At 33.3% G+C, this 14,515-nt stretch overlaps 1 protein-coding gene across 8 annotated transcripts in view; it reads left to right on the top strand.

Moving 5' to 3' along the window:
• The window catches only part of LOC139491560 (uncharacterized), a 168,038-nt gene that overhangs the window by 57,214 nt on the left and 96,309 nt on the right, over positions 1-14,515 (top strand). For all 8 annotated transcript variants that reach the window (XM_071279311.1, XM_071279313.1, XM_071279316.1 and 5 more), the window contains exons 8-13: positions 2,157-2,285; positions 3,668-4,144; positions 5,694-5,750; positions 7,968-8,096; positions 11,266-11,748; positions 13,262-13,318. In XM_071279311.1, coding sequence (XP_071135412.1) covers positions 2,157-2,285; positions 3,668-4,144; positions 5,694-5,750; positions 7,968-8,096; positions 11,266-11,748; positions 13,262-13,318 — 1,332 coding nt within the window. The remainder of the gene's footprint in view (positions 1-2,156; positions 2,286-3,667; positions 4,145-5,693; positions 5,751-7,967; positions 8,097-11,265; positions 11,749-13,261; positions 13,319-14,515) is intronic.

The raw sequence follows: 14,515 nt of genomic DNA, 5'->3' as shown, positions 1-14,515 counted from the left end.
TTGACTACTTAAGTTTTTATCGGCGATCAATTTTAAAAGGTTTAGGCCCACGGAGTGCCCAAGGTGCCACCGACCTTCTTCGGCAGGTAATCCCCATCAACAACATATACGTTATAGCTGTTAGTATCAGGACCAAATTACTGTGTGTCACAATAAAAATCTACATAGCAGCATCAAATTTCAAATTTAATTGGCCATGATTTTTTTTTATTTCACTTTTATTGACCTAAAGATCATTCATGTACATTAATGATAAAATTATGGTTGAAATGAAGTTATTTTATCCTAAAATATCATGAGAATTGTTGCACTTCAGTAACTTGGATTTTTTGCTCTCAATCGATTTATAACAGAAAACAATGATTATCAATAATTGGTTTTATGTCATCTAATCTTACATACATTGTATGTTTGTGGATATTTATTGTGCACCGAGCCTTCTATTGTTGATCTGACAGCGACTTTTGGTGATTTTCTCATTTTATTTTCATATTTTTTTCTTAAGAGTTTCTAATGGCTCAAAGATCTCACAACAATACTAAGTTATACACATGTTACAAAAAAAGAAAGTTAGTACCAAATGTTATGTATAAGTGCTACAACGTGGGTTAAAACCATCTGACTAAAATTCAGACCTTTCACGAGTCGCCTGCTCATTTATCGTACGAGCATAACGAATTATGTTCTGGTAAATTTTGAGAGATTGATATTACCAACTCTAATTGAATATATCTAATATGAAACCAATTCCTTCACTATAACCTCCATGTGTGCACACACAAACAAAACTTGTTAAAACATTATACCGACATGTGCGAACATTACATAAATCGGTATGCCATTGGTCTGGAAGGGTATTCAATCTTAACTAATCTGAGAATAATGAATTTTTAGTCGTAATCAATAAAACAACTAATAAAGTATATCGTAATGGTCCAACATGAAAAGGAATTCGACAGATTTTATACTGAAAAGTGCATGGTACAAACAGTTTTCATTCGAGCTTTGAACGAGAATAAACTTCGTTACATGTCTTTGCACATCGGAAAACTATATTTTACCAAACATACCTTTTGTGTTCTTTCATTGCCCTTTTTTATGCCCACCTACGATAGTAGAGGGGCATTATGTTTTCTGGTCTGTGGCTCCGTTCGTTCGTTCGTCCGTCCGTCCGTCCGTTCGTTCGTTCGTTCGTTCGTCCCGCTTCAGGTTAAAGTTTTTGGTCAAGGTAGTTTTTGATGAAATTGAAGTCCAATCAACTTGAAACTTAGAACACATGTTCCCTATAGTATAATCTTTCTAATTTCAATGCCGAATTAGATATTTACCCAATTTAAAGTCCATAAAACATGGAAAATGATAGTGCGAGTGGGGCATCCGTGTACATTGGACACATTCTTATTTTAAATATGAGTGATCATTATCTGTTGATATTGGCAATATTATGTAGCGAAAAAAGCACCGTTTGCAGCTGGTGTTTTAGGGCAATGTTCTGTAAATATAGCGCAATTTACCATTTACATTTGAATTTGATTTGGATTTACAGTAATTACTCAATTTTGCAATTTTAGAGAAGTAACATTTTATTGCAATTGTTTACACTTTGTCATTGTAAAATGCTGTTTTTGAAAAGATTTCTCGGATACTTTTTCATAAATAGACCTTTGAACTATTAGATTTTTGTAGCCGCCATCTTAATCAACATATTCAATATGTACTCCCTTTTGCACGCCTACAGTGTTTTTAACGGAGTATCTCAGTAAAATAATTTAACATTTCTAATTTTGTATCAAAATCTTGCATTTTTGGTTATGCAATGGTTATAGGTTATTGATCAGATTTTTTTTTTTAGATTTTTTTTTAAATACAATGAACTTAAAAAAAAATACGCAAAAAACGACCAGCTTTGCATATCAAAGGCACGAAACTTAGTTGTTTATTACTAACATTACCCAGGGACGTATTTTTTTAAATAAAACCAATAATAACCAACTCCGTTAGTTTAGACTGTCATTGTCCTTGTTTATATTTTAAGAGTGATTCAATTAACGAATGTTATAACTCTGACTACGATCCAGGTTGATCCAAGATGATAAACTATCGAAAAATAAATGGAGCATCAAACAATTAAATGTCGATTAATTTGTTTTTTACAGTTGGAAGTTACCAAGATCCTTGTTCGACAACCGTAAGCAGTTGTTTCTCTCCATTAATTTGTGCTTTTAGTGTATGTGATTGTGAACCAGCGCACTTCTACAACGAACATGATAATAGATGTCATCCACGTATGTATTTAACATTAAGTTGAGTTGAAAAAATATCCCCATTTCATGACACAAACTCATAAACATATTTTCTATTGTTGTTTACTTTTATTTCTTTTGATCTCTGGTGACGAATTGTCTCATTGTCAAAATACCACATCTTCATATATTACTTAAATATTTTTTTGTTTTGTTATATCGTTATAATCTAAATGGTTTATTCTATTTCAAGTTAAGATACGTTGAATGGTTTAAATAAGACCACTATCCAACGGAGTCCCAGTGGAACTGATTTGATAAAGATTTGAGTCACAGTATGGGCATCAACACTGAACAAATCCTATACCAAATGTTCAGCTATGATAGGCAACTAAATGTAAATAAGAATAAATTAAAAAAAAACAACCAAAAAAACAGCCTGAATTACAAAAAACAAAAACGATCACAAAAGAGAAGGATTTCGAATGGTGTAAATTGGCCCTATTTTTTATATTTTTCAAAAAGTACAAATTTTACATAGAATTACTTGTGAGAATACTATTAGGACATACATATATCTTTTGGCATCTCCCTTCAAAATTTATGAAGCTATGACCTTTACATTTTGAGGGTTAATTCCAGCCCCCCCCCCCTCTCCCCCCCGCCATCCATGATCCAAAAAGCTTGTATATGATGATTTATATATAAAAAATGGGAATCTTTTACTAACAAAACATTTTGGATCGTAGGTGGCGGCCTAGGTGTTCCAAAAGCTTTGAGGTCTGTAAAATGTCTGTAATCGTTATATTTTGACAAAATGTCCAAAATGAGCTTTCTTTTGAGAAAATCATGTACTTTTATGAAATGGAATAATTTTTAAGCATAAGGGCATTTGAATTATACCATTTACTAACCAAATTATGCCCTTTTTTATTTCATTTTTTATAAAGTTAATACTTTTACGTCATTTTGTGCTGTTTGTGAACCTTTTCCTTAATTTGACAGACAGCAACCAACGTTAATCATTGACTTGCAGTCTGCTGACTTGGAACAGGCACATAAGGTAGGTGACAGTGTTGAAAACGTAGTTGAGGTCTGTATAATTCTCCCTACCTGGTAAAATACCGAATAGTTGTACAAGGTACAACATAAAAACCAACGAATAAATAGCTCAAAATGGCATGACTGGTCAGATCGCACAACACTGGCTATGATTACAAAAAATACTGACAATACATTTACAAGATCAACAATATTAAAGAAGATTTATAGATGAATTGAACGAGGAAATACTCGTTTATAATCTTTAATGACGCCGTATTGATTTATTTATGATAGATATAAATCTAAGGTAACGATATCCAGTTAAGACAAGACAATAATCGTCATAAATTTTGTCATCTTCGTTAATTTGAATATTTCAGGCGATGAGTGTAAGAGAACAGTTAAAGGTACGGAATATCGAGGGGCAATGAGCGTTACTGAAAGCGGCAAGACCTGTCAGAGATGGGATTCAAATACCCCCCATCATCCTTCAGACTATGAATTCGTAGATACATATAAACACAACTTTTGTCGTAATCCAGGCGATAAGGCCAGACCTTGGTGTTATACAACCGACCCAGATGACCGTTCGGATTATTGCGATGTGCCCCTTTGTCTCGAGTGTAAGACGACAACAAAAGGTTTTGAATATCTAGGAACTATAAGCGTTACTCGCAATAACGTGAACTGTCAGAGATGGGATGTTAAAACTCCTCATCGTCCTCGAAACTTTACGGAGGTATCTAAATATCAACACAACTACTGCCGTAATCCAGTCGTCGACCCAGATAGCGGACCTTGGTGTTATACCATGGATCCGGATGACAAATGGGATTTATGCGATATTCCTTTTTGTGGTAAGTATGGATTTTTAATAAAAGTATTTTACCAATGTAAAGGTCTATCAAATTAACTCAGACGATACAAACGAACAGTGAAACATTAAATTTGAAATACAATAATTGCTTTCATCTGTGATTACAAATTGTCTCGATTGAAGGCAATTGCTACGTAAACATTTGAATTGTTGCAGACATGTTGTCAGAAGTGATGACACAAATTAACCTGAGATTGTGTGATTAACAGATTAAAGACTATCAAAGGTGTTAATTGAGTCATAAACATAATTTATGCTATAAATGTACCTTGAATTGTAAAATGAATTCTTATCAAAAGCAAGCCCGATATCGATATGAAATTATCATTTCTCGTATGAGAAGTATAATGATATAAAACTAACACTTTATCACAGCATAGGGTATGATTCTGCAAGCAGTTTTACTTCATAGTGAATTTTGTCATTTTGACGATATTTGATTTATTCTCTAGATTTTATGGCATGCCCATATCCATGAAGTCAAACAATGTCTTGATTTGCACAACAGTTATTATATTTTGTTGGAGACTTAAATTCATGAATTAATTCATCAACGAAAGCCACAAAAAATGGTTCCTAACGAATAAACGTACTTTCACAATATTATAGCAATAGATCTATTTCCGGTGTTATTTAATATTTATCGCCATGAACATTGATGTTTTGACTTAAACTATATCTTTTTCCTCGCTGATCATTGGTTTCTTTCACATAAATTAAACATCTTGATGCGTTTATTAAATTAATTCGGTTTTTGTTCGATTTCAACTTTGTTTTCTATATTTTTTTTCGTATCAACGGGCAACCCAGACAAACATAATTTCTTGTCCGGGTGTTCAATTGTACAAGTCGGGCGACTGGGCATAATTTCATCACACCCTTGAAACGATTTATCAAAAAATGAGCTGACCGAAAGACTTGTGATTTTATTATTTAAGTCATCATCATCATCATATTTTGATTTTTTAGTTCGAATTTTATATTATCAATATTACAGCCTCTACCCAAAACACCCCTGTTTGTTTTCTGTACTTTTAACATGCTTCAGAGGTCAGCTGTTTGGTATGTTTAACCTCATCGAAGCATATTCCTTCAATTAATGTCCATACTATTTTTATCTTTCTCTGGTTTATAGGTTGAGTTTAAGCCAAAATACGAACCTAATAAATTTAATGTGATCAAACTTTTTTTCCTGATGGGATGGGCTTTACTAAGGTATTTGGAACACACAAAACAGAGCCATAAACCTTCCCATCATATTTGCCCAACTACGTGCATAGAACGACTGTTCATTTTTTTAAATAAAATGGACGATAACTTCTGAGTGAAAATTGGTGAACAAAATAATCATGAAAATTGGGTAACTCAAAGTCAAAAGCTCATAGTGTAACTTGCTTTAGACCAGCATGTTTTGTTCGTAAGCAATTTGATCAAATATAAATCGTGTTTTATGTTTTTTCTAGAAAAGGGTACATAGAGAGATGCTCATCATAACTGCCCTGATACAATTACATGGTTTTATGTTTTAGAGTGTGAAAATCCTGAAACACAGTATCGCGACCCAGACGATGGTATTTGTAAAGCAAGTAGGTATTTAATTTAAATTTAAAGTGCAACTAAAGGCACCTGAGGTAATATAATATGTGTTTAATAAATGATTATTATTGTCTCGCTAGACTGCGTCAAAAAGCGAGACATATTTATGCTAGATACGGGTTTGTCGGCGTCAACAATGTATAAGTTTGTTTAATTTTATGCTGAACCACTAGTGGTAAGTCAAAGATATTCGGTATGTAGTTGTATTAGTATTGGTACATCTCACTACCATGGCGATTATTTGGCCCAGCCAAATCAGTTATAATCTATTGACTTTGAAACTTTTGTTTAGTTTTCATGTATTAGTTTGTAATTAGATCTGTTTATTGGGAACCACTAATGGTAAGTAAATGATAATTTGTATGCAGTTGTATAAGCATTATCAGATCTGGTTTCCATGGAGATTATTTGGCCCGCTTCCTCAGTCATGGTCTAGCGACTTTGAAATTTTTGTCATGTTATTATGTATTAGTTTGTGATTAGGTCAGTTTATAGGGAACCACTAGTAATACGTTGATGACAAATGGTTTGCAGTTGTATAACTTTGGCATATCTCATTCCAATGGAGATTATTTGGCCCCTCTCTCTTAGTGATGGTCTATTGACTTTGAAATATTTGCTAAGTTTTTATGCCCCATTTATAGGCATTATGTTTTCTGTCGGACTGTGCGTCCGTTAGTACTGTTTTTCGTCCGTCGGTCCCGCTTGAGGTTTAAAGTTTTGATCGAGGTAGTTTTTGATGACGTTGAAGTCCAATCATCTTGAAACTTTGTACACATTTTTCCAAACGTGAAAGTAATGTTTCTTTTGATAACAACTTTTTGAAATTTTGAAGTTGAAGCAGAGAACGTTATCGTTAACGCAGCAGTAACATGACGTGTACGCGAGTAAACGTCGTCTTCAATTTTTTTTTCATGCGTCTGGATGAAATGCTTTGTATTCACAAAACTATCGATTGACTTGTATCACCCGACAAAATTTTGATGGAAAATATTATGGTATACAAATGTCCGTCTGTCTGTCTGTCCGCCGTCCACATGTTGCAGCGTAACTTAAAAACCACTTATCCAAATTTCATGAAACTTAAAATGATTGTTTCTTATGATGGAAACACGATCTATATACTTTTTGGTTAGAATAAGGTTTAATCTTTTTGAGTTACCATGGTTACAGGACTTTAAAATTATAACAGGGGGCGTATTTTTTCTCATGTCGCGCCTTATCTCAAAAACAATTAAGAGTATTGCTTCAAACTTTACACATTTTTTAGTTATATTAATCTAAAGATCTGTATAATTTTCGATGATGATTGAAATTTTTTGTTTGAGTTTTTTGTAAAAAAAAAGGGTTTTACATGTCGCGCTGTATCTCAGAAAATATCTATGATTATTGCATAAAACTGTAAGAGACGAAGACGAAGAGCGTATCATGCGCTTGTAGCGCAGCTGTTTATTTTGTTTTGTACAGGCTTTACACAGGAAGTGTAGTTATTAAATAAAGTGGGTAGTGGCCAGCCCCGTTTGTTTATACTGTCCAGGTCTTTGTTCATATTACAAAAGTGATACACTTAACAAATGATATAACTTTTGCTATGATTCTAGTTGACCAAGATAAAGACGGTAGTGGCCAGTTCCATCAGTTAAGACTCTCCATGTGATTTGTATGATTTGAAATGTTTTTTAATTGTAATGTAGTTGTAATAGAAATATCCAATAAAACACCAGCTTCGTATATCAAAGGCAGGATACTTAGCTTATAGTATGATACTAGTTTTACACAGGAGACGTAGTTATTAAATAAAGTCGGTAGTAACCAGCCCTGTTAGTTAACACATACTTTGACCACATTTTAAGAGAGAGTGATTCAATTAACAAATGATATCATTGTTGCTATGATCCTGGTTGACCAAGATAAAGTCGGCAGTGACCAGCCATGTTAGTTTAGACAGTCCCTGTCTTTGACCATATTTTAAGAGTGATTCAATTTACGAATGAAATAATTTTTGCTATGATCCTGGTTGACCAAGATAAAGTCGGTAGTGACCAGCCCCATTAGTTAAGACTGTCCATGTCTTTGTTCATATTTTAAGAGTGATTCAATTAACCAATGTTAAAATTTTCGCTATGATTCTTGTTAACCAAAATAATAGATTATCTAAAAATAAATGGAGCATCACACAATTTAATGTCGATTGATTTATTTTACAGTTGGAAGCTACCAGGATCCTTGTTCGACAACTGTAAGCAGTTGTTTCTCTCCTTTAATTTGTGCGCTTAGTGTATGTGATTGTGAACCAGCGCACTTCTACAACGAACATGATAACAGATGTCACCCACGTATGTGTTTATCATTAGGATGAGTTGACAAAATTAAGTTCATTTGTCCATCAGTTAATGAGACAAACTCATGATCATAATTTTGTTATCATTTTTTACGTTGAAGAACATCGACAATTATACCACATCTTCATATTTCGGAAATAACAAAAATAAAAATATTGCAAGATAAAATTGTGTTTAGATACGCGTCTCATTTTTGTGTCTTCTTTCTGTTGATTGTCAAGATGCTCGCTTAGTTCTTTGTTGAAGATGTAAGTGTTACACTGAGAGAAGCATAATATAACAAGTAATCCTGTGTAAGGATGCTAACACAAAAGTCACCAAAAACGGACCACAAATTATTGTTCTGCGTAATCCTTGATTTCATTTTAATAAAACCATTTTGCATTTTTCATATTTTTTGCTGTTTCCATGGTTACGGCTGTCATTTTGGAAATTTGTAAGTGAAAAGTCACGGTCTCATATGCCAGACATTATTTGTTATAAGTTTCATGAAATTTGAAGCATTTTAAAGTTTTTCATATTTTTGCTGTTTCCATGGCAACGGCGGCCATTTAAAAAATTTAAAACTCAAAAGTCAGGTCTATATAAGCTAGGCAACATTTGTTATAAGTTTCATTAAAGGAGTAGGTTCAGTAAGACCCCTTTTTGGCCCCAAAATTAAGCAGTTTTGCAAAGTTGTGAAAATGTAATCTTTTAGCTATATTTTGGAAAGTAGAAGGCTTCTGCTACATAAATATGTGCTGTTTTTGACAATACAATGCACATATATCATGTACTAGCATCATAAAGTCATGCTTAATTACTGAAATCTTCACAATTATAGCATTTTAGTTAAATTTTAGACGGTTTCCGTCTTAAATGAAAGTGGCCGCATTCGTGTTCATTCATAATATTGAAATGTAAGTTGTATTTGATGATAATACATAACATATATAAAGGTTGAGGATGAACACGGATGCGGCCACTTTCATTTTTGACGAAAACCATCTGAAAAGTGACGTTTTTTGGCATATTTGATAGATTTTTCATTTTTAAGCTTCAAACGGAGCGTTTTTAATGACTGAATCAGTTAAAATCTTTAACATAAACTAATCGAATCAATTGAAATAGACACTTAAGTGTTTAAAAAGTGTCCTAAATATCTCGTTAGATGAAACTGAAATTTGGGGCCAAAATCGGCCCTTACCGGACCTACTCCTTTGAAGCATTTTGGAGATTTTTGTATTTTGCTGTTTCCATGGTAACGGCGGCCATTTTAAAAATTCCAAAGTCTAACAGCTATTGCAATTTTCTTTTTTTTTTTTTAAATATATACCATCATATAACATTAAATGTCTCTAGAATAAATTTAACATTGATATTCTGGAAAGTTCTATGAAAATTCACACCCCTAATATTATGCCAAGGAGACTTCTACTGAAATATAAAAAGGTCCATTTTGAAGCAGACATGTGTCTCTTAATATTCATAGAAGTATTCATAATTCCATCTACTCTACATCCAGTAGCAAATTTAAGAAATGTAAAAAAAAATTGACCAAACCATCTTTGAGCCCCCCCCCCCTAATTATGCCAAGTTGACACCCTGGTATTATGCAAATATGAGTCTGCACCCCTCATGGTGCAGACCCATACCCAGAAAAAAAATAAAGTTTCCATCCTCTGCTACTTCCAAGAAAATGGTAGGACAGTTTCAAGGGGGAGCAAAAAAAAAGAAAAAGAATAACAAGTAATCCTGTGTTAGGATGCTAACACAAAAGTCACCAAAACGGACACAACATCATTGTTCTGAAGTATCCATGATGCCAGATAATGTGTGTGTAAAGTTTTATTTAATATGAAGAATTTTAATTTTTTTTTTACAATTGAGCCATTTCCATGGTAACGGCAGCTATTTTGGAAATTCAAAACTCAAAAGTCAAGTCCAGATATACTAGGCAACATTTGCTTTAAGTTTCATCAAATTTGAGGCATTTTGAAATTTGGACATTTTTGCTGTTTCCATGGCAACGGCGGCCATTTTGAAAATTCCAAACTCAAAAGTCAAGTCTACATAAGCTAGGCAACATTTGTTATAAGTTTCATTAAATTTTCAGCATTTTGAAGTTTTTCGTATTTTTGCTGTTTCCATGGTAACGGCGGCCATTTTGAATATTTGTAAGTCAAATCTCCACTGCAATTTGTTCCCTCTATAATTATATACCATCATATACCATTTAATGTCTCTAGAATAAATTTAACAATGATGTTCGGAATGTTCTATGAAATATCACCCCCTAAAATTATGCCAATGAGACCTCCTACTGAAATAAAATAAGTTCCATATAGGAGCAGACATGTGTCTCAAAATAATCCTAATAGTAATCATAATTCCGTCTACTCTATATGCAGTAGAAAATTTAAGAAATGTAAAAAAAAAATTGACCCCAACCATCTTTGAGCCCCCCTAATTATGCAAAAATGACACCCTGGTATCATGGACATTGGGTTCTGCAACCCCCATGATACAGACTCATACACAGAAAAAATATAAAGTTCCATCCTCTACTGCTTCCAAAAAAATGGTAGGACAGTTTAAGGGGTCAGAAAGAGAAAAATAAGAATAATAACAAGAAACGGGACAAAACAATAAGTCCTCAAAACTCCGTTTTGGTGACTTAATAATAAGAAACGGGACAAAAAAATAAAGTTTTCAAAACTCCGTTTTGGTGACGCAATAAAGAGATATTCAAACTCACAAATTGAAAAAGAAACAAGACCACAACAAACAGCAACCATGTATAGGCTCCTGACTTGGAACAGGCATATTTAGAAGGGGCAAGGTTAAGCTCTTAACTCTTTTCCTTATCTTTAGATATGCTGCTTAGGGGCAAAAAGTACAACAAAAAAAACCAACAAAGAATAAGCTGAAAATGCCATAACTGTTTAGATCGACACAACAAAGCCTGTAATTCCAATCAAACAAATTGACAATACAGTTACAAAGTCAACGATATTATATTATCTTAGCGATAAAGTGAACGAGGAAAATACTCTTTTATAATCATAACGACGACGGATCAGTTCATGTATGATATATAGCAATATAAAGTTTCAATACACAGTTAAAAAAAGGACAATGATCCGCATCAATTTCATAATCTTCGTTTGTTTGAATATTGCAGGCGATGAGTGTAAGAGAACAGATAAAGGTACTGAATATCGAGGGGCAATCAGCGTAACTGATGAAGGCAGGACCTGTCAGAGGTGGGATTCAACTACTCCTCATTCTCCTACAAACTATGCCTTAGTAGATACATTTAAACACAACTTTTGTCGTAACCCAACTGATAGCGATAAGGACAGACCTTGGTGTTATACCATTGACCCTGATAAGCGTTGGGAATATTGCACTATTCCCTATTGTCTTGAGTGTAAAATGACGGCAGAAGGTTTTGAATATCTAGGAACGATCAGCGTCACTCGCGCTAACGTGAGCTGTCAGAGATGGGATGTTAAAACTCCTCATCGTCCTCGAAACTTTACGGACGTATCTAAATATCAACACAACTACTGTCGTAATCCAATCGTCGACAAAGATAGCGGACCTTGGTGTTATACCATGGATCCGGATGACAAATGGGATTTTTGCGATATTCCTTTTTGTGGTAAGTATAGATTTTAGTAACAGTAGTTAACCGATGTTAATGTCCATTAAATCCACAAAGATGAAAAAAATCAGCAGTGAAACACTAAAATGAGAGGACATCACACGAATTGAATGAAGAGCTAAAATAGGTGCGTTGATAGTAGGGTAAGCGTCTCTTTTGTTGCATCATCTACGATTATAATTCATTAGAAAATTCTTCTTGAATCGCAAGAACACAGTGAAAAGTATCTCAATTGAATTTAAACACTGACATATTATATTGGTCGACCAATACAGGTGAATTAAAGTATCAATTTAAGTCGTTATTTCTTATAGTTTTGTTGGAACAGCTAATGGTATTTAAATTATTTCATATGATCATTTCAAAGATCGGCAAAATTACTTGTTGTTATTTTGTAAGAAGTTGAAATATATCCTGGTTGAGAAAAACCTTAGTAAACCACTGTTCAATATTTTTTTTGGACGAAATGAACTTACTGTAAATTGCAAAATAAAGTTCCATGTATATATGTCATTTAGAAATTTGCTACATTAGTTTCAGCAAACAAACATGTTTGATATTATTGCCTCTTGTATAAAATCATTGCATGTACAGGTCAAACCAAACTTCTTTCCACCGTTGCATTTACATTTATTATACACCCCGCAACGACGTTACGGAGGATATGATGATTTTGACCCGTCGGTCAGTCCTGTTCTTGTCATCGAATATTCTCTGAAACCACACAACAGAATTCCACGAAACATTTTCAAATAATAAGGACATACTATGTAGATATGCATATTGATAGGAGATTATGATTCAATTTTTTCTAGGAGATACGTCCCTATGAACTTATTTGCTTCAATATACTACTGAAACAGTTTGTCATCACAACTCCTCTGAATCAACACAACAGAATTTCATGACACTTTGTAATAAAGACATACTTTGTAGATGCGCATATCGACAAGAAATTATAATTTAGGTTTTTTTCTATGAGTTACGCCCCTCTGAACTTATTTGCTACGAAATACTACTGCAATAGTTTGTCATCGAAATAAAACATTTAATCTCCGGTTTCATACATTTATCTATATTAGATAACTTAACACGGATCCTTTATTAGGTTCTTGAAAAGGAGAAGTAAAAATCAATCAAATAATCAAATCAAAGTCAAATTGTATAATCTTCGAAAGACAAGGTAAAGTAATTGTATAACTGTTTTGTAACAATTGTCTAACTCGCTGTTAGAAGGACGATCTACTCTAAGATTTAAAACAATAACAAGCCAGGTACTCTCTCGTTACTTATTACTTTGTTGAATGATAGATTTGTCGAAATTAACTAACTGTTCAACAGAAATCTAAGTCATATTGTAAATTATGTTATCGTGTTTATATCATTATGTTATAGTCTTTACGCAATGTTATCAAACAATCGTGTAAAATATTTATTCCTAGCAAAAAAAAAAGTAAAGAGAGACATGCTCAAGATAATTGCCCAGTTGAAATAATATTCTTTTTTATAGATTGTCAAGACCCTAGATTGCAGTTTCGTGACCCAATGGATAAAATTTGTAAAGCAGGTAAGAATGGAACTTATTCTAACGCAACTAATACTAACGCAACTAAAAAGCAAACGAGGTATTTCATGCATGATAAGGTAAAAAAAATCCACTTATACAATAAGTTAAATAATAAGAATATTCTTTGCATACTTTTCATAACTGCATACTTTTGGCACCTTTAAAGAAGATGATAAGGGTTTATTCTATAGTTCTGTTCTCGCTCTAAAAGTCAACACAAGAAGTAAATGCAGTCACTTGTTTAAAATTGAAACATGTCGCATGTCAGTACATATATTTTGTGTTTGTCCTAGAATAATGCTTTTTAGATATTGAAATCTATAGTTCTGATCGTTCCAGATATTCCTAGGCGATTTGTTTGTGTGATTATAGATACTGAGCGAAATTAGTGGCCGACCTTACCCTTTGTATCATAAATTATTATTATGGAACATTTTTTTTTGTGGAACCTTTAAGTTATTTATTTTTTCATTTTAAAAAAATATCGCTTATTATACAATTCTTAATATTTTGTTCCAGTCATTGTCATGATAAGATATCAAGAAAGTGGTAATAAAGGGGACAATAAGTTAACATGTTTTAAACAGCACCTCGATTTTGGCTAACAGTTACATTTTGGGTTGAAAACAGTTAACAGCTTTAATTGATCTATGATAACAGTTAACAACACCCTGAAAAGGGCCATAACAGGTTTACACATAAATAGCTATCAAAGGTACCAGGATTATAATTTAGTAAGCTAGACGCACGTTTCGTCTACATAATTCCGCCAACATAAGACTCATCAGTGACGCTCAGATCAAAATATTTATAAAGCCAAACAAGTACAAAATTTAAGAGCATTGAGGATCCAAAATTCCAAAAAAAAAGGGCCAAATACGGTTAGGTAATCTATGCCTGGCATAAGAAAATCCTTAGTTTTTCGAAAACTCCAAGTTTTGTAAACCGGAAATTTATAAAAATGATCACATTATTGATATTCATGTCAACACAGAGGTGTAGACTACTGGGCTGTTGATACCCTCGGAGACGAACGTCCACCAGCAGTGGCATCGACCCAGTGGTATAAATAGTTATCAAAGGTACCAGGATTATAATTTAGTACGCCAGACGCGCGTTTCGTCTACATAAGACTCATCAGTGACGCTCAAATCAAAATATTTATAAAGCCAAACAAGTACAAAGTTGAAGAGCATA

Source organism: Mytilus edulis, chromosome 10 (genome assembly GCF_963676685.1).
Source record: "Mytilus edulis chromosome 10, xbMytEdul2.2, whole genome shotgun sequence".
Lineage (NCBI taxonomy): Eukaryota > Metazoa > Mollusca > Bivalvia > Mytilida > Mytilidae > Mytilus > Mytilus edulis.
Note: the sequence above shows the minus strand (reverse complement) of the source record. Positions and strands in the feature narration are given on the sequence as shown.